The sequence below is a fragment of the Schistocerca nitens genome, chromosome 6 (assembly GCF_023898315.1).
Source record: "Schistocerca nitens isolate TAMUIC-IGC-003100 chromosome 6, iqSchNite1.1, whole genome shotgun sequence".
NCBI classification, from domain to species: Eukaryota; Metazoa; Arthropoda; class Insecta; order Orthoptera; family Acrididae; genus Schistocerca; species Schistocerca nitens.
In genome coordinates this window covers 4,278,900-4,298,659 of record NC_064619.1, presented here as the reverse complement: position 1 = coordinate 4,298,659, position 19,760 = coordinate 4,278,900, and the positions used below count along the sequence as shown (strand labels likewise).

The 19,760-nt window shown below is 38.7% G+C and overlaps 1 protein-coding gene across 1 annotated transcript in view; it reads right to left on the bottom strand.

Moving 5' to 3' along the window:
• Positions 1–19,760, bottom strand: part of LOC126262654 (laminin subunit alpha-1) — a 429,094-nt gene that overhangs the window by 219,843 nt on the left and 189,491 nt on the right. Inside the window, exons 7-10 of the mRNA XM_049959424.1 lie at positions 19,020–19,190; positions 17,590–17,762; positions 17,297–17,431; positions 11,800–12,055 (exon numbers count right to left, since the gene is read on the bottom strand). Of these exons, the coding sequence (XP_049815381.1) occupies positions 11,800–12,055; positions 17,297–17,431; positions 17,590–17,762; positions 19,020–19,190 (735 nt within the window). The remainder of the gene's footprint in view (positions 1–11,799; positions 12,056–17,296; positions 17,432–17,589; positions 17,763–19,019; positions 19,191–19,760) is intronic.

Sequence of the window (19,760 nt, the reverse complement as noted above, 5' to 3'; positions counted from 1 at the left end):
ACCCAACTCGCGTTATTTGTTCATGAGACCCAGAAAATATTAGATACAGGCTCCCAGGTAGATGCTATTTTTCTTGACTTCCGGAAGGCGTTCGATACAGTTCTGCACTGTCGCCTGATAAACAAAGTAAGAGCCTACGGAATATCAGACCAGCTGTGTGGCTGGATTGAAGATTTTTTAGCAAACAGAACACAGCATGTTGTTATCAATGGAGAGACGTCTACAGACGTTAAGGTAACCTCTGGCGTGCCACAGGGGAGTGTTATGGGACCATTGCTTTTCACAATATATATAAATGACCTAGTAGATAGTGTCGGAAGTTCCATGCGGCTTTTCGCGGATGATGCTGTAGTATACAGAGAAGTTGCAGCATTAGAAAATTGTAGCGAAATGCAGGAAGATCTGCAGCGGATAGGCACTTGGTGCAGGGAGTGGCAACTGTCCCTTAACATAGACAAATGTAATGTATTGCGAATACATAGAAAGAAGGAGCCTTTATTGTATGATTATATGATAGCGGAACAAACACTGGTAGCAGTTACTTCTGTAAAATATCTGGGAGTATGCGTGCAGAACGATTTGAAGTGGAATGATCATATAAAATTAATTGTTGGTAAGGCGGGTACCAGGTTGAGATTCATTGGGAGAGTGCTTAGAAAATGTAGTCCAGCAACAAAGGAGGTGGCTTACAAAACACTCGTTCGACCTATACTTGAGTATTGCTCATCAGTGTGGGATCCGTACCAGATCGGGTTGACGGAGGAGATAGAGAAGATCCAAAGAAGAGCGGCGCGTTTCGTCACAGGGTTATTTGGTAACCGTGATAGCGTTACGGAGATGTTTAATAAACTCAAGTGGCAGACTCTGCAAGAGAGGCGCTCTGCATCGCGGTGTAGCTTGCTCGCCAGGTTTCGAGAGGATGCGTTTCTGGATGAGGTATCGAGTATATTGCTTCCCCCTACTTATACCTCCCGAGGAGATCACGAATGTAAAATTAGAGAGATTAGAGCGCGCACGGAGGCTTTCAGACAGTCGTTCTTCCCGCGAACCATACGCGACTGGAACAGGAAAGGGAGGTAATGACAGTGGCACGTAAAGTGCCCTCCGCCACACACCGTTGGGTGGCTTGCGGAGTATGAATGTAGATGTAGATGTAGAAGACACTGATGAAAATTTCTATGAACAATATAATATTGGCCCTTACACTGTATTCACTGAAGGTGTGCACAAGAGAGATGCAATGGGAGATTACACCCAAAGGCTATAAGTCAACTGATATATATGACGGATCTACAGATCTCTAAAGTGTTAGGCAAAATCTGCCCACAACCATGACAAAATCAAATTAAAGACCACAGCAGTTACTAATTATATGGTTCAAAATCCTGTTTTCATACATGAGGGTCTTTTAAGCACAGATATATACTTTCCTTACCAAATACATGGAATAATAGAAGATCTAATGGCTGAATAGTCAGAAAAAGAAATAATGGCTGTCATCCAATGTCAATATTCATGAAAATTATCAATTTTTGGAAACACAATATAATTGGATGGATATAAAAAATCTACTTGGCACGCTGTACTAGGAGAAAACATATGAAAGTTATAAAACTACGCAAGCTTTTGGAGCCAGTGGCTCCTTCCTGTGACAGAAGGGTTGAAGAGGAACGAAGAGGGATCAAGAAAAAGGACTGGCAAAGTTTAGGAAATGGAGAGTGTTACAGGAAAGTCACCCAAAACCCCAGGTGCGGGGAGACTAGCTGGACACTTTCACAACTTTCATGTGTGTTTTCTCCGACAACATTGCGGTCCGAGCTGCTAAAGATGGCGGTCATGTGTGTGTGTGAAGTGTGGTTGCTTGTATGAATGAATGTGTGTGTGTGTGTTTCCTTTGCTGAAGAAGGCTTTGGTCAAAAGCTAAATGTGTAACAGACTTTTTGTTGTGCCTGTATGCAATTCAACGTGTTATCTTTAAGTAGAAATCTATTTTTTTTTTCATTATATGAACAAGTTTTTATCATATTACACTCCGATTAATCAAACAATGGAAAATCGAGGATGGAGTGTAACAATAGTATGAAAAGGACTGTTGCCACTCACCAAACAGCAAGTGGTTCAAGTGGCTCTGAGCACTATGGGACTCAACTGCTGAGGTCATTAGTCCCCTAGAACTTAGAACTAGTTAAACCTAACTAACCTAAGGACATCACAAACATCCATGCCCGAGGCAGGATTCGAACCTGCGACCGTAGCGGTCTTGCGGTTCCAGACTGCAGCGCCTTTAACCGCACGGCCACTTCGGCTGGCCCACCAAACAGCAGAATGCTGAGTTGCAGATGCATGTGCCTATCTGCAACTCAGCATTTCCGCTACATGATGAGTGGCAACTTTCCTTTTCATAGTATTGTTACACTCTGAATAAAATTACTTGGTGATAGACAGATGGCAGTGGAGGGGAGCAGAGTTGCTGGCTCATACACAATATGCCACGTGCTCATGAGATGGTGAGACGCGCGCGCGCGCGCACACACACACACACACACACACACACACACACACACAAAATAAACACATCACCTCCTTACTGGCTGTTGCCCATATTTTTGTAGGTAGACCCACTGCTGCTGCACAGATGTGGTGCGTAAGATACAGTAATCACACATTCCAGGTGAATAATAGCAATAAGATGGGTATCCAGTCACACAGATGTAGCAAAGTAACAAATTACCTAAAAAAGCAGAGAAAATTGTGGGGAATGAACACAACTGAATTTTGCTAACAATTATACTACTAAAAGACGTATACTATTATATCTTTGCTGTTGTCTCTGTGGCCACAAGAAACATCAGAATGTAATAAAATAATAATTTGTTTAATGTTATTGACCACTACCTATTCATTACAACTTCTTTCAAGTGTCTTACAACATTATGCCAATCTGATGACGAAGTTTGGTTTATAGCATTCTTTGTCAGTCTTTCCATTTGTGTCAGAGTACATTTTTTGTTGTTCCTTAGAACATCATCCTTATCTTGAGCCCATAAGAGTTCGATGAAGTTGAACTGGCTGTGGTATTGTGGCAAACTGAGGTCCCTATGGCCATATTTTTTGCCATTTCATATACAACATATTCAGTACCTGTGTGTGGCATTATTTTATCTCCTGATCCTTTTGTAGACTGATTACAAAAATTCAGATAAACTAATCATTTCTATTTCTTACATGCTAACTTATCTGTTGTAACACAATATCCAGGCAACGAAATGTTTTTTTGTTGTCATGATCAGACAGGCTCTTTTGCTATCCTGTATTTATACTTCACAATAATGCTCATCGCAGAAACGGATCACTGGCAGCAATTTCAATGGAGTCTGCTACTACTGTTGGAAACATAACTGTTAATCATACGTGTGTGTGTGTGTGTGTGTGTGTGTGTGTGATGAAGGGTTTGGCTGAAAGATTAATGTATAAAAGTCTTTCTATTGCGCCTGTCTGCAACTCGACATATCCTAATGGTGAACAGTCTTTCTATTGCGCCTGCCTGCAACTCGACATATCCTAATGGTGAACAGTCTTTCTATTGCACCTGCCTGCAACTCGACATATCCTAATGGTGAACAGTCTTTCTATTGCACCTACCTGCAACTCGACATATCCTAATTGTGAACAGTCTTTCTATTGCACCTGCCTGCAACTCGACATATCCCAATGGTGAACAGTCTTTCTATTGCGCCTGTCTGCAACTCGACATATCCTAATGGTGAACAGTCTTTCTATTGCACCTGTCTGCAACTCGACATATCCTAATGGTGAACAGTCTTTCTATTGCACCTGTCTGCAACTCGACATATCCTAATGGTGAACAGTCTTTCTATTGCACCTGTCTGCAACTCGACATATCCTAATGGTGAACAGTCTTTCTATTGCACCTGCCTGCAACTCGACATATCCCAATGGTGAACAGTCTTTCTATTGCACCTGTCTGCAACTCGACATATCCCAATGGTGAACAGTCTTTCTATTGCACCTGCCTGCAACTCGACATATCCCAATGGTGAACAGTCTTTCTATTGCACCTGTCTGCAACTCGACATATCCTAATGGTGAACAGTCTTTCTATTGCACCTGTCTGCAACTCGACATATCCTAATGGTGAGTAGTAATCTATCCTTTACATAATTGTATGAATGAAATCAGTTATGCCACGAGATGCCTAGGACTAGCAACGCTTAGGGAACAAATGAAAAGAATCCATAAATTCAGATGTGGGTACAGGAAGAAGCAGCTTTTGATTTCAGGATATGATGTCATAAAACTGCAACCTGACTACATAGGACATTGCCTCATGGCTTACAACAAAATAATATTTGAATATGTATTATCAATACAAGAGTGTACTTACTAGCACCAAACATAGAAAACAAACAAAAAAGGTTAATATTCCATATTTGACTTAGTGAACGAAGTTGACTACTATCTCACAAAAACCCATTTAACAGCTAAAAAATGTGTTCATGGAGTACTTCCTTCCACCTACAAAAATACTGACATAATTTATTCCCCATGATCCAGAAAAAAAAAGAGAGACTGTGCCAATTTCAAGACCTCACGTTCTGTTTTCTATTCCTTTCCATACAGTATTCCTTCATCCCTTTAATATGTTTCAGTTCATTTGAATCTTATTTATTTTCCTTCCTGCCTTGAAGGCCTTCCATCTGTAATGATTTTCTTCTAAAACTGTGTTTGGGATTCTTCATAAGCCTTTTTTGACCTCTAGAATCCAGTTTATAGTTGACTGTTGACTTCTTTTACCAAAGACCTCTTGAATCCAGCTTGTTGCTGACTTCTTTTAGCAAACATACCTGAGGACCTGTTTAGTTAACATGTTTTCATCTATTCTGTATAAATGTCTTAAGAGTATTACTCTCCACATTGTTGTTCTCTCCATTATACATTATGGGCCATTAAGGTTGCAGCACTGTGAAGGCAGCATGCAACAAGTATCACATTGACATAAAGTGTACTAGATGCTTGGATATGCAAATGATTAGCATTTCAGAACCAAAAAGAAGGTACGAGCAACAGAACATAAGAAAAGATTACACAATGGGTTTTCATCCAGAAATAGCATTTGAATGCTGTATTGTTTGTAAGATCATGTTATGCTTTGTGTATGATGGAGAACCCCTAGCATGTGTCAGAATATGATAGACACAGGAAATTGATCTATCAAGATTGTTGTTTATCATACCACGATATTGCTGCTTGTGGTGGTCAGTATCTCACGAGTGTCTTGCAAATAATTTATCAATGGGTTCAAGAGGGTCACAGTCAATACCATGCAGGATCTCAGCAGCCCCACTGTATAACCATGTGACAGCCACATAATAGGCTTGCCCTTAGTAAGGCAAAAATATGTGTGGTCAGTACAATTACATTTGTAACACCACGGACTGTCAGCATGATGACCACCGTTGTGACTTCCCTTGATGTGGTAGCAGAAAAAGTAGTACTGACAGTAGTGGACCCACGACAACACTGGACACAGGGGCGGCATCTAGTCATATCTTCAAATGAATCTCAGTACTGCATATAGCGCCACAATGATTGTATCAATTTGTGTACACTCCAAGGAGAACAAATAATGGCAGATTGGCATTGCAGTCCAAGTTGCTAGAGATGGCAATCATGTGTGTGTGAGGTGTGCTTGCCTGTGCGAATGAGTGTGTGTGTGTTTTCTTTTCTGAAGAAAGCGTTGGCCAAAAGCTAACGTGTAACTGTCTTTTCGCTGTGCCTGTCTGCTTTTTCGTCTTTATGGTGAGTATCAATCTATCTTTTTCTTATATTGCTTTAAACATTGTCAGACTGCATTTCACATTGCCACAGGCCCAGAATCTGGCCTGGGTTGTGTTAAGGTTTTGGGGATATATTTAGATGATAAATTATCTTGGGGTCAACACTTACAATATATTAGTGGCAAGCTGTCAAAATAAATTTACTTGTTAAGGTGACGTATCGATTGAGCACCTGAAGTATATGTTAAACATATAATTTTTTTATTTTGCTAAAGCATATTATATGGTATTACCTTATGGGGTAACTCTAGTTGTGTGCATGACATCTTAATACTGCACAAGAAAGCTATTACGGTTATTACTCTTTTCATATAAGGCACACTGTTAACATTTGTTTTGTGAACAAAAAATCTCAACAGAAATAAACTTATATATACTATGTTTTAATTTATACAAGGAAGTTACCAGCATTGAAACACAGATAAAATATACATTGCTACAACACAAGAAACAATAGACGCATTTATACTCCATACTACAGATTGTGAAAAATCACTTAACAGCTATGAACTCATGGGGCACAGATTATTTAATAAGCTTTCACAAACAGTAGAAGTTTTATCAGAACAAGCAATCAAACAAATTGCGCCTCACTGGTTAGTTATCCATCCAATCTGTGGTGTAAAGGAATTTACCAAATGTAACATAAAACTGTAATGTTAATAACTAGCATGTTGTTTCTTTTAAATTATCATCTATATTCTATTATGTGAGTGATGCTGTGGGTTGCTGTGAAAGCTGAATGACAAAAAATTGTTATTATTATCATTATTTTATTATTATTGTGTGCACAGCAAAATCAACTCTGGTTTGCACAGCTGGTAATCTGGACAGAAACCACTACATTTCTCATATGGTAAGGTCAGTGCCCCCCCCCCCCCCCCCCCATGAACCACGGACCTTGCCGTTGGTGGGGAGGCTTGCGTGCCTCAGCGATACAGATGGCCGTACTGTAGGTGCAACCACAACGGAGGGGTATCTGTTGAGAGGCCAGACAAACATGTGGTTCCTGAAGAGGGGCAGCAGCCTTTTCAGTAGTTGCAGGGGCAACAGTCTGGATGATTGACTGATCTGGCCTTGTAACATTAACCAAAACGGCCTTGCTGTGCTGGTACTGCGAACGGCTGAAAGCAAGGGGAAACTACAGCCGTAATTTTTCCCGAGGACATGCAGCTTTACTGTATGATTAAATGATGATGGCATCCTCTTGGGTAAAATATTCCGGAGGTAAAATAGTCCCCCATTCGGATCTCCGGGCGGGGACTACTCAAAGAGGACGTCGTTATCAGGAGAAAGAAAACTGGCGTTCTACGGATCGGAGCGTGGAATGTCACATCCCTTAATCGGGCAGGTAGGTTAGAAAATTTAAAAAGGGAAATGGATAGGTTAAAGTTAGATATAGTGGGAATTAGTGAAGTTCGGTGGCAGGAGGAACAAGACTTTTGGACAGGTGATTACAGGGTTATAAATACAAAATCAATAAGGGGTAATGCAGGAGTAGGTTTAATAATGAATAAAAAAATAGGAGTGCGGGTTAGCTACTACAAACAGCATAGTGAACGCATTATTGTGGCCAAGATAGACACAAAGCCCATGCCTACTACAGTAGTACAAGTTTATATGCCAACTAGCTCTGCAAATGATGAAGAAATTGATGAAATGTATGACAAGATAAAAGAAATTATTCAGGTAGTGAAGGGAGACGAAAATTTAATAGTCATGGGTGACTGGAATTCGTCAGTAGGAAAAGGGAGAGAAGGAAACACAGTAGGTGAATATGGATTGGGGGGAAGAAATGAAAGAGGAAGCCGCCTTGTAGAATTTTGCACAGAGCATAACTTAATCATAGCTAACACTTGGTTCAAGAATCATAACAGAAGGTTGTATACCTGGAAGAATCCTGGAGATACTAAAAGGTATCAGACAGATTATATAATGGTAAGACAGAGATTTAGGAACAAGGTTTTAAATTGTAAGACATTTCCAGGGGCAGATGTGGATTCTGACCACAATATATTGGTTATGAACTGCAGATTGAAACTGAAGAAACTGCAAAAAGGTGGGAATTTAAGGAGATGGGACCTGGATAAACTGAAAGAACCAGAGGTTGTAGAGAGTTTCAGGGAGAGCATAAGGCAACAATTGACAGGAATGGGGGAAAGAAATACAGTAGAAGAAGAATGGGTAGCTCTGAGGGATGAAGTAGTGAAGGCAGCAGAGGATCAAGTAGGTAAAAAGACGAGGACTAATAGAAATCCTTGGGTAACAGAAGAAATATTGAATTTAATTGACGAAAGGAGAAAATATAAAAATGCAGCAAATGAAGCAGGCAAAAAGGAATACAAACGTCTCAAAAATGAGATCGACAGGAAGTGCAAAATGGCTAAGCAGGGATGGCTAGAGGACAAATGTAAGGATGTAGAGGCTTGTCTCACTAGGGGTAAGATAGATACTGCCTACAGGAAAATTAAAGAGACCTTTGGAGAGAAGAGAACCACTTGTATGAATATCAAGAGCTCAGATGGCAACCCAGTTCTAAGCAAAGAAGGGAAGGCAGAAAGGTGGAAGGAGTATATAGAGGGTTTATACAAGGGCGATGTACTTGAGGACAATATTATGGAAATGGAAGAGGATGTAGATGAAGATGAAATGGGAGATACGATACTGCGTGAAGAGTTTGACAGAGCACTGAAAGACCTGAGTCGAAACAAGGCCCCGGGAGTAGACAACATTCCATTAGAACTACTGATGGCCTTGGGAGAGCCAGTCATGACAAAACTCTACCATCTGATGAGCAAGATGTATGAGACAGGCGAAATACCCACAGACTTCAAGAAGAATATAATAATTCCAATCCCAAAGAAAGCAGGTGTTGACAGATGTGAAAATTACCGAACTATCAGTTTAATAAGTCACAGCTGCAAAATACTAACGCGAATTCTTTACAGACAAATGGAAAAACTGGTAGAAGCGGACCTCGGGGAAGATCAGTTTGGATTCCGTAGAAATGTTGGAACACGTGAGGCAATACTAACCTTACGACTTATCTTAGAAGAAAGATTAAGAAAAGACAAACCTACGTTTCTAGCATTTGTAGACTTAGAGAAAGCTTTTGACAACGTTAACTGGAATACTCTCTTTCAAGTTCTGAAGGTGGCAGGGGTAAAATACAGGGAGCGAAAGGCTATTTACAATTTGTACAGAAACCATATCGCAGTTATAAGAGTCGAGGGGCATGAAAGGGAAGCAGTGGTTGGGAAAGGAGTGAGACAGGGTTTTAGCCTATCCCCGATCTTATTCAATTTGTATATTGAGCAAGCAGTAAAGGAAACAAAAGAATAATTTGGAGTAGGTATTAAAATTCATGGAGAAGAAGTAAAAACTTTGAGGTTCGCCGATGACATTGTAATTCTGTCAGAGACAGCAAAGGACTTGGAAGAGCAGTTGAACGGAATGGACAGTGTCTTGAAAGGAGGATAGAAGATGAACATCAACAAAAGCAAAACGAGGATAATGGAATGTAGTCAAATTAAATCGGGTGATGCTGAGGGGATTAGATTAGGAAATGAGACACTTAAAGTAGTAAAGGAGTTTTGCTATTTAGGGAGCAAAATAACTGATGATGGTCGAAGTAGAGAGGACATAAAATGTAGACTGGCAATGGCAAGGAAAGCGTTTCTGAAGAAAAGAAATTTGTTAACATCGAGTATAGATTTAAGTGTCAGGAAGTCGTTTCTGAAAGTATTTGTATGGAGTGTAGCCATGTATGGAAGTGAAACATGGACAATAACCAGTTTGGACAAGAAGAGAATAGAAGCTTTTGAAATGTGGTGCTACAGAAGAATGCTGAAGATAAGGTGGGTAGATCACGTAACTTATGAGGAGGTATTGAATAGGATTGGGGAGAAGAGAAGTTTGTGGCACAACTTGACTAGAAGAAGGGATCGGTTGGTAGGACATGTTTTGAGGCATCAAGGGATCACACATTTAGCACTGGAGGGCAGCGTGGAGGGTAAAAATCGTAGAGGGAGACCAAGAGGTCAATACACTAAGCAGATTCAGAAGGATGTAGGTTGCAGTAGGTACTGGGAAATGAAGAAGCTTGCACAGGATAGAGTAGCATGGAGAGCTGCATCAAACCAGTCTCAGGACTGAAGACCACAACAACAACAACAAGGTCAGTGGCTGTGGCATATCTTCAAGCTCTTCGTGGCATTATCTTTCATCAAATAATGCATGACTCCACATTGCCCATGCCATCCTGACCTACCTAGATACAGACAGTGCTTGACTGTTGTCCTAGCTAGCACTTTCTCCAGATCTCTTGTCCACTGAAGACTTCTGGTCATGGGCTGCTGAGAGACTGGCATAAATCCACTCCTTTCTGGTGTTGCAATTGTAATGGTAAGCAGCACATTTTCTACATTCTGATATATTTCAGCATTATTTCTAAATTGATAGGAGTGTGTGTTTTCCTTTTCCCATCATATTCTTTACAAGTCTTCTCTCCAATGTTTCTGATTTATTCAAGTTGTAATTCAATTAGGCATTCACTGGCATATAGGTATTTTGGTTTCACCATTCTATAGTAGAACTTTATTTTATGGTTCTTAGGTAACCAATTTTTTTCTTATATACATTCTTCATTATATCATAAGCTCTCTCCATCTTGTGGATCATTTCCTCTATAGAAAATTTCTCTCAGCAATTTTTTGGGCTAATTTCTCCCAAATATTGGAATATTTTTACTTTATAACTTTCTTTCTACTGAGATTCTTAAAATTTTATGTTATGGATTTATCTTCTAATTATTTATGTCAGACACAACTGTCTACTTTATGAAAAGACATTTACTTTTTTCTTTCTCAAATGAATGCAACAGTATAATATAGATGCAATAAAAAGAGAAATTAATTGTCACTGAGAACAATCTCAAGTTTAGAAAAAGTTTTGAGATAACTGTATAAAATGGAATGTTCACTTGAGAGAACCTCAAACCTTTAAAGAAAATTTGACAAAGACCTCATATACACATTAGCACGCTACAAAATAGATAAAAGTCATCAAGAAAAATTCAAGGTTTGTAAAACATACTTCAATAGCTATCTACGACCTGGAAATGTGAGACATGAAAGAACTTATTAAAAAATATGTGGATGTGCTGAAAAGCAATGCCTCCCATTTTTAGGTGAAATTTCTTAAAGCTTTTTAAATAAAATAAATGTTAATAATATTCTACATCTTTATTCTTCACGTCTACATATTTATTTTTCAACATAGTCAACCTTGTGACGAACATATTTCTCCCAACAAGAGACGAGTTTACAGATACCACCACTATAGAATGTTAGACTTTGTTGACAGGTCTACAAGCTCATGCCTGCTTGCACCACTTCACCATTATCAAAATGAAGTTCTCAAAAGTGTTCTCTAAGTTTTGGAAACAGTTGGAAGTCAGTTGGGGCCAAATCGAGACTGTGTGGAGAATGATCGATGACAGTGTACCGAATGCATCTGACTGTATCAGATGTCACAGTGCTCATGTGTGACCTGACATTGTCATGTTGGAGAAGAGGGTGTCCATGTGTGGATGAACTCTCCAAATTAGAAACTTGATAACAGTATGCTGTTTCTCATGCACCAACATAGTTACATGGTGCACCACCATGTTACATGCTACAATTCAGAGCCCTCTAGTAGCAGAAGGCTGGAAATATTTAGACATGACAAGATGTAGAATGTAAATAACATTTGCATTATTTAAAAAGCTTTAAAAGTTTTCACATAACAAATATGAAAGCATTACTTTTCAGCACATATTTGTATAAATGACAAGACTGATCTTTCTTACATATAATTTTCTCTATGTAATAGGATTAATGAGTTTACAGAAATTCCCAGCCCCTAAGAGCAGATACAAAATTAACCTAAGCATACTCACAAGACAATAGCCTGTTTCAATATCACAGATGGAAGATCTGTTGTTGCACTGACACGGACGTGCTTCACCAACAAGTTTGATGATTATGGTCGACGTTATCTGATTGTTGTCATACCATCGATAAAAGCCAATGCTTGGATCCTGACATGAAGTTGAGTTATATTCAGGTGGACAAGCACAGAGTTCTACTCCTTTTGCAAGAGGTGGGGGCTGCCCAGGAACAGCCACAGCAGTATCTAGTGTTACATCTCTTAGGCTGAAAAAAATATATATTTCCATTAAATTTAAGTACCTCAGATATGTAAAAAAAGTCAAAGTTAAAACAATATGTCAATGCCATGGCACTTTCAAGGTATTACTCAAATATTTTCTACTTTTAAGTCATTAGTAATTGATGTCACCTTTCTTTATTTGGCTGTAATTACTAAAGAACGCTACACAAACAGCAATATCAAGAGGCCGAAACATTCAGATAACTCAGCGAAATGCAGGTTAACTCTATTTTACACCTATATCTGCACAGAAAGGAATCAGAGTTCAGCACAGGTTCTGTAATTGATTCAGAGTGTGCTTGTATACTGAATCAATTGTACCCCTCAGTGTTTACGAGGTATCATTCAAATAGTCGTAAAAGTTTAAATCAGTTGATTGTGTCTACTAATTACAGTCAAATAAAGGATAAATGACATCACTTAATCTCTATTAATATATAAAGACAAGACTATTTAAAGCTTTTTATAAAAAAGTCTCAAAAATTTCTAGACCAATTTACTTCAGATTTTTACATGATACTCTAATAAACTTTCAGGTGGACATAGCCTGTATATGTTTTTAAGCAAGCATATACGCGACTTTTGTTACAACCAGCTGAGAGAAAGAAAATGCTGTGCTGTGAAAATGGGCAGTTTTATTTTCTTCCTTGAAGCTTTTAATTAGAATAGCAGGGCATTTAAACCATTAAACAAACTCTTTCTAACTAAACTAAACTCCATCCAAACAGGCCTTGGAAGGCCCAACTGTATTGACCAGCCACCATGTCATCCTCAGCCGAGAGGTGTCACTGGATGCGGATATGGAGAAGCATGTGGTCAGCACACCACTCTCCTGGCCATATGTCAGTTTGCGAGACTGAAGACAAACATTTTCTCCCATAAACAGAAAAGTGACCTGTTTTGTTTTCTTCCTTGCAGTCGGTTTCAACGGAAAACAGTAAAGTCATATTTATGACTTGAATATTTATGACTTATCGGATTATATTTATAATAATACTACTATGGAATCTGAATTGTCCAAACCTTTGCAATTCTATCGTTTTGCATATTAAAACTATGTGCCGCTACTATCCTCACAGATTCACCAGCTGGAGATGTTTCTCCTACCCCATTTACAAATGGTACGAACTGATTTACCCATTATTTATGTGTATTCAATTCCCAATCCATGTTTTCTTTGCACTAAGAATAAAAGAAGACTCAAGGCCACAGAAAGCAGAAGAAAGGAGGTGGGTAGAGGAGCGGAGAGGGGTGGACAGAGAGGGGGAGAGAAGATGGAAATGGGGGAAGGAGGTAGACAGATAGGGGAGAAGGTGATGGGCAGTGAGACAGGAGATGTGCAGAAAGAAGAGAGGATTAGGATGTATATCCAATTCCCATACATATTTAGTAATTGTGAAATATTGTCCGGTTCACCAGTAATTTTGTACTGACAGTAGATCCCATTTATACGAAATTCTCAAAACATATAATTAGTATTTTAATTTGATTGTGTTTGTATACATATGCGAATACATAAATAGATACACTTTATTGTAACAAAGTGTTAATTTTATGTTCACAGTATTTAGCATGCAGCTTTACTGTATGGTTAAATGATGATGGCGTCCTCTTGGGTAAAATATTCCGGAGGTAAAATAGTCCCCCATTCGGATCTCCGGGCGGGGACTACTCAAGAGGATGTCGTTATCAGGAGAAAGAAAATTGGCGTTCTACGGATCGGAGCGTGGAATGTCAGATCCCTTAATCGGGCAGGTAGGTTAGAAAATTTAAAAAGGGAAATGGATAGGTTAAAGTTAGATATAGTGGGAATTAGTGAAGTTCGGAGGCAGGAGGAACAAGACTTTTGGACAGGTGATTACAGGGTTATAAATACAAAATCAAATAGGGGTAATGCAGGAGTAGGTTTAATAATAAATAGGAATGCGGGTATGCTTCTACAAACAGCATAGTGAACGCATTATTGTGGCCAAGATATATACGAAGCCCACACCTACTACAGTAGTACAAGTTTATATGCCAACTAGCTCTGCAGATGACGAAGAAATTGAAGAAATGTATGATGAAATAAAAGAAATTATTCAGATAGTGAAGGGTGATGAAAATTTAATAGTCATGGGTGACAGGAATTCGTCAGTAGGAAAAGGGAGAGAAGGAAACATAATAGGTGAATATGGATTGGGGGGAAGAAATGAAAGAGGAAGCCGCCTTGTAGAATTTTGCACAGAGCATAACTTAATCATAGCTAACACTTGGTTCAAGAATCATAAAAGAAGGTTGTATACCTGGAAGAATCCTGGAGATACTAAAAGGTATCAGATAGATTATATAATGGTAAGACAGAGATTTAGGAACCAGGTTTTAAATTGTAAGACATTTCCCGGGGCAGATGTGGATTCTGACCACAATATATTGGTTATGAACTGCAGATTGAAACTGAAGAAACTGCAAAAAGGTGGGAATTTAAGGAGATGGGACCTGGATAAACTGAAAGAACCAGAGGTTGTAGAGAGTTTCAGGGAGAGCATAAGGGAACAATTGACAGGAATGGGAGAAAGAAATACAGTAGAAGAAGAATGGGTAGCTCTAAGGGATGAAGTAGTGAAGGCAGCAGAGGATCAAGTAGGTAAAAAGACGAGGGCTAATAGAAATCCTTGGGTAACAGAAGAAATATTGAATTTAATTGATGAAAGGAGAAAATATAAAAATGCAGTAAATGAAGCAGCAAAAAGGAATACAAACGTCTCAAAAATGAGATCGACAGGAAGTGCAAAATGGCTAAGCAGGGATGGCTAGAGGACAAATGTAAGGATGTAGAGGCTTGTCTCACTAGGGGTAAGATAGATACTGCTTACAGGAAAATTAAAGAGACCTTTGGAGAGAAGAGAACCACTTGTATGAATATCAAGAGCTCAGATGGCAACCCAGTTCTAAGCAAAGAAGGGAAGGCAGAAAGGTGGAAGGAGTATATAGAGGGTTTATACAAGGGCGATGTACTTGAGGACAATATTAGGAAATGGAAGAGGATGTAGATGAAGATGAAATGGGAGATAAGATACTGCGTGAAGAGTTTGACAGAGCACTGAAAGACCTGAGTCGAAACAAGGCCCCGGGAGTAGACAACATTCCATTAGAACTACTGATGACCTTGGGAGAGCCAGTCATGACAAAACTCTACCATCTGGTGAGCAAGATGTATGAGACAGGCGAAATACCCACAGACTTCAAGAAGAATATAATAATTCCAATCCCAAAGAAAGCAGGTGTTGACAGATGTGAAAATTACCGAACTATCAGTTTAATAAGTCACAGCTGCAAAATACTAACGCGAATTCTTTACAGACAAATGGAAAAACTGGTAGAAGCGGACCTCGGGGAAGATCAGTTTGGATTCCGTAGAAATGTTGGAACACGTGAGGCAATACTAACCTTACGACTTATCTTAGAAGAAAGATTAAGAAAAGGCAAACCTACGTTTCTAGCATTTGTAGACTTAGAGAAAGCTTTTGACAACGTTAACTGGAATACTCTCTTTCAAGTTCTGAAGGTGGCAGGGGTAAAATACAGGGAGCGAAAGGCTATTTACAATTTGTACAGAAACCATATGGCAATTATAAGAGTCGAGGGGCATGAAAGGGAAGCAGTGGTTGGGAAAGGAGTGAGACAGGGTTGTAGCCTCTCCCCAATGTTATTCAATCTGTATATTGAGCAAGCAGTAAAGGAAACAAAAGAAAAATTCGGAGTAGGTATTAAAATTCATGGAGAAGAAGTAAAAACTTTGAGGTTCACCGATGACATTGTAATTCTGTCAGAGACAGCAAAGGACTTGGAAGAGCAGTTGAACGGAATGGACAGTGTCTTGAAAGGAGGATAGAAGATGAACATCAACAAAAGCAAAACGAGGATAATGGAATGTAGTCAAATTAAATCGGGTGATGCTGAGGGGATTAGATTAGGAAATGAGACACTTAAAGTAGTAAAGGAGTTTTGCTATTTAGGGAGTAAAATAACTGATGATGGTCGAAGTAGAGAGGATATTAAATGTAGACTGGCAATGGCAAGGAAATCGTTTCTGAAGAAGAGAAATTTGTTAACATCGAGTACAGATTTAAGTGTCAGGAAGTCGTTTCTGAAAGTATTTGTATGGAGTGTAGCCATGTATGGAATTGAAACATGGACGATAACCAGTTTGGACAAGAAGAGAATAGAAGCTTTCGAAATGTGGTGCTACAGAAGAATGCTGAAGATAAGGTGGGTAGATCACGTAACTAATGAGGAGGTATTGAATAGGATTGGGCAGAAGAGAAGTTTGTGGCACAACTTGACTAGAAGAAGGGATCGGTTGGTAGGACATGTTTTGAGGCATCAAGGGATCACAATTTAGCATTGGAGGGCAGCGTGGAGGGTAAAAATCGTAGAGGGAGACCAAGAGATCAATACACTAAGCAGATTCAGAAGGATGTAGGTTGCAGTAGGTACTGGGAGTTGAAGAAGCTTTCACAGGATAGAGTAGCATGGAGAGCTGCATCAAACCAGTCTCAGGACTGAAGACCACAACAACAACAGTATTTAGTGTTTCATAAGCAAACATTTTCCCCAATAAACTGTGTTTGAGTTTTTGCAATATGTCTCAAGTGTATCAAATGAAGGATATAGTGACGATCAAACAATGGAAAATCCATGATGGAATGTAACAATATTAGAGCACAATAAGCACAACAAAAAGATTCACACAATTATAGCTTTCAGCCAATAAGGCCTTTGTCAGCAATATACACACACATACTCACACGCACACATACACTCATGCAAACGCAACTTGTACACACGTCTGCAGTCTCACATAACTGAAACCACACTGGGACTGCAGACGTGTGAATCTTTTTGTTGTGCCTATTGCGACTCAGCATCTCTGCTATATGGTGAGTAGCAACTTTCCTTCTCTAATATAGTTAATATAGTGATGATCTGCTGATACCATTGTGTGTGTGTGGGGGGGGGGGGCGCACACAAAAAACCCTTTGCAAAATCATACTTAAAATGCAGTGACATGCACATCAGCATCATATATTTGAAAATAGATAAAGGAGCTCACAATTACACAAATTTCTATCATTTTCTGTTGAACGTTTAGACGTGCAACATAGCACAATGTTGAATGAACAGATTACAATTTGAAAAATAGTTTTGCATACGAATTTGATGTAAAATGAGGCTATACCTACACAACCTTTGAGAAATCTAGTGAGTCTGTTGCACGTATCAGTATATGTTGAATGTTTTGCAAAGCAATCATTAATATCTCCCGTGTTACTTTTTCTCCCAGCTTCCCTTTCTGTCTCCACAAAGACTCATGGAACCTGAAACATTACGAACTGAATGAAATTACACCCTGGTTACCAAGCATATAAAACATACAGAAATTCCAGTCATTCAGTAAGAGAGCTTATGTTAATTCAAAATAAAAAACAATTATTTCAGTGAAAAACACAACTGATACTAAAATAAGTAGTTTTACCTGATTTCATAATGTCCATGAGGATTTGATGCAACAGGATAATACTCCAAAATTATTCTTCCATTTCCCTGTAATTGTACCAGGGGATATGATGGCACTGTCTTCACAGGAAAAATTCTGTTGCTGTTTTCAGATTGGATTGTAAATCGTAGATAACCACCATAAGACAATATCTAGAAAGAGCACCAAATACAAGGAATGTAATCTACAGTTTTCTATATGTTTGCAATCATCAAACTGGCAACTATTGCAAATATCACAGCTCTAAATGAAACTTTCACAATACTTGAACTTAATAAACACAGCCTTTGTTAAAGAGTTGATATATCACAAATCATCTAGTAGAAAAACAACTAGTTTTATATCAGCACATGTATCCCTTCTGTCTTAACCTTGTGCCACCCATCCTTTGTTGCTGACTTGTGCTCTACATCTGTTTTCTCTCTCTCTTATCATCCATTTGCAGCTTTTCCCACATTTTTCCTAGCCTTTCTCAAGTGATGGAGGATTTGTCTGAAAACTCAACAACAGTCTCAATCTTGTTGCGTCTACTGATGATTCAAGGCCTGAACTATAGGATGAATTGTTATCTTTACTTCTTCAATTACTGAAGATGTATTTTCCTATTTGATGCTAATGTGCTAATGAATCAGCAGGAATATTAAGCAATATTTTTCCACACCTTCAGCACTATGCCAGTTCAGTTTTGAACACAGTGTATCACAAAAATTCGAAGGAAGGTCTTGTAAAAAAATAATTTTGATGTTTTTAATGTTTGAATATGGAATTATCCATAGAAGACTGTTTTTCGGTAGGGCGGACGGGAGGGGTGGGGAGAGAAGAGGAGGAGGAAGAGGAGGAAGTGAGAAAGAGAGAGAGAGAGAGAGAGAGAGAGAGAGAGAGAGAGAAATATCAGTGACAGGCATAGTATAAAATTATGAGGAATCAACAGATGAAAATTTACTGTTACTTCACAGGTTTGTTCTTAGTACAATCTTCCATTATGGAAAAAAATGTTCACAAAAAAGAAAGTGGAACCACACTTATCAATTTATTTATAATCACAGTCATCTGCAGCATATTGTACATGATCTTGCATTTCTTTGTTTGTTCACTCTCTGTACTCATCACTAGCTCTCAGACTACTGTATAATTATACCTAGCTGTTAAACGGCATCAATAAATCTTAATTCTGTGCAAACAGAGATTTCTGCAAAACTATCATTATCTGTAACATTATTAATGTATATGAAAATAACAATAAGAAGTTAACATCCATACGGTCACAAATTGAATAAGCTGTCAAGTTTTCATTGCAATTTTTCCTACAAGCACACAATAGCAAAACTATGGATTAATGCACTGCTTTACTTATTGTAATCTAGAACAGGGACACAAGAATGTTCCAATATTATTTTCAGTATAAATACCTTGTCACCAAGAAACTGTTTTGGTAGCTGCCAGTACAGTGGAGTTCCAAAAAGATAGCTGCTTCCAATTTTAATGTCTCCTGCTTCACCTGGTATGATTAGGAGACTGTTAGTTACGTTTAAATTACCTCCTGAGGTGTTAAAAAGGATGTTTTTTCCTGGAATTTGAACCTGTGAACAATCGAGAGATGTGCTGTACAAGAAACTTCTAGTTCCAGTCCAAGATGCTGGAGTTTGGAAGGCGGGTATGAGTGAGGCTTGGTTGCTTTTGCGTGTGAATCATATGTGTTTCTCTTTACTGATGAAGGCTGTGGTCAAACGCTCTATGTAAGTGTCTTAATTGTGCCTGTCTGCAACTTAACATGTCTTCTTTATCGTAAATAGCAATCTGTCAAACCTACATTGTTGATATTCCGACCTGGAGTTTCCATTGTTTGATTTTAAACTTTTGGGTTGTTAACTTTCCTATTTCTCAGCATGTATAATCATAAAAGTGAGTGTGACCTTAAGAAGACATTTTATGTTTAGTTTAAATCATGCAACTTAATTTATGCTCTTCGCTCATAGTAGGCCATTTAAAAATTTCCAACAGAGGTGAATTAGGTCTAGAAGTATATTCCCAAAGGCTACACTGTGTCACAAGATCATCAGGAAGACAGTCTCATGAATATCTCCTCAAAGTCACCAACATAAAGTTTCAAAACATAAATTTTATCAAACTGCCACTGTTTTGGACTTTTT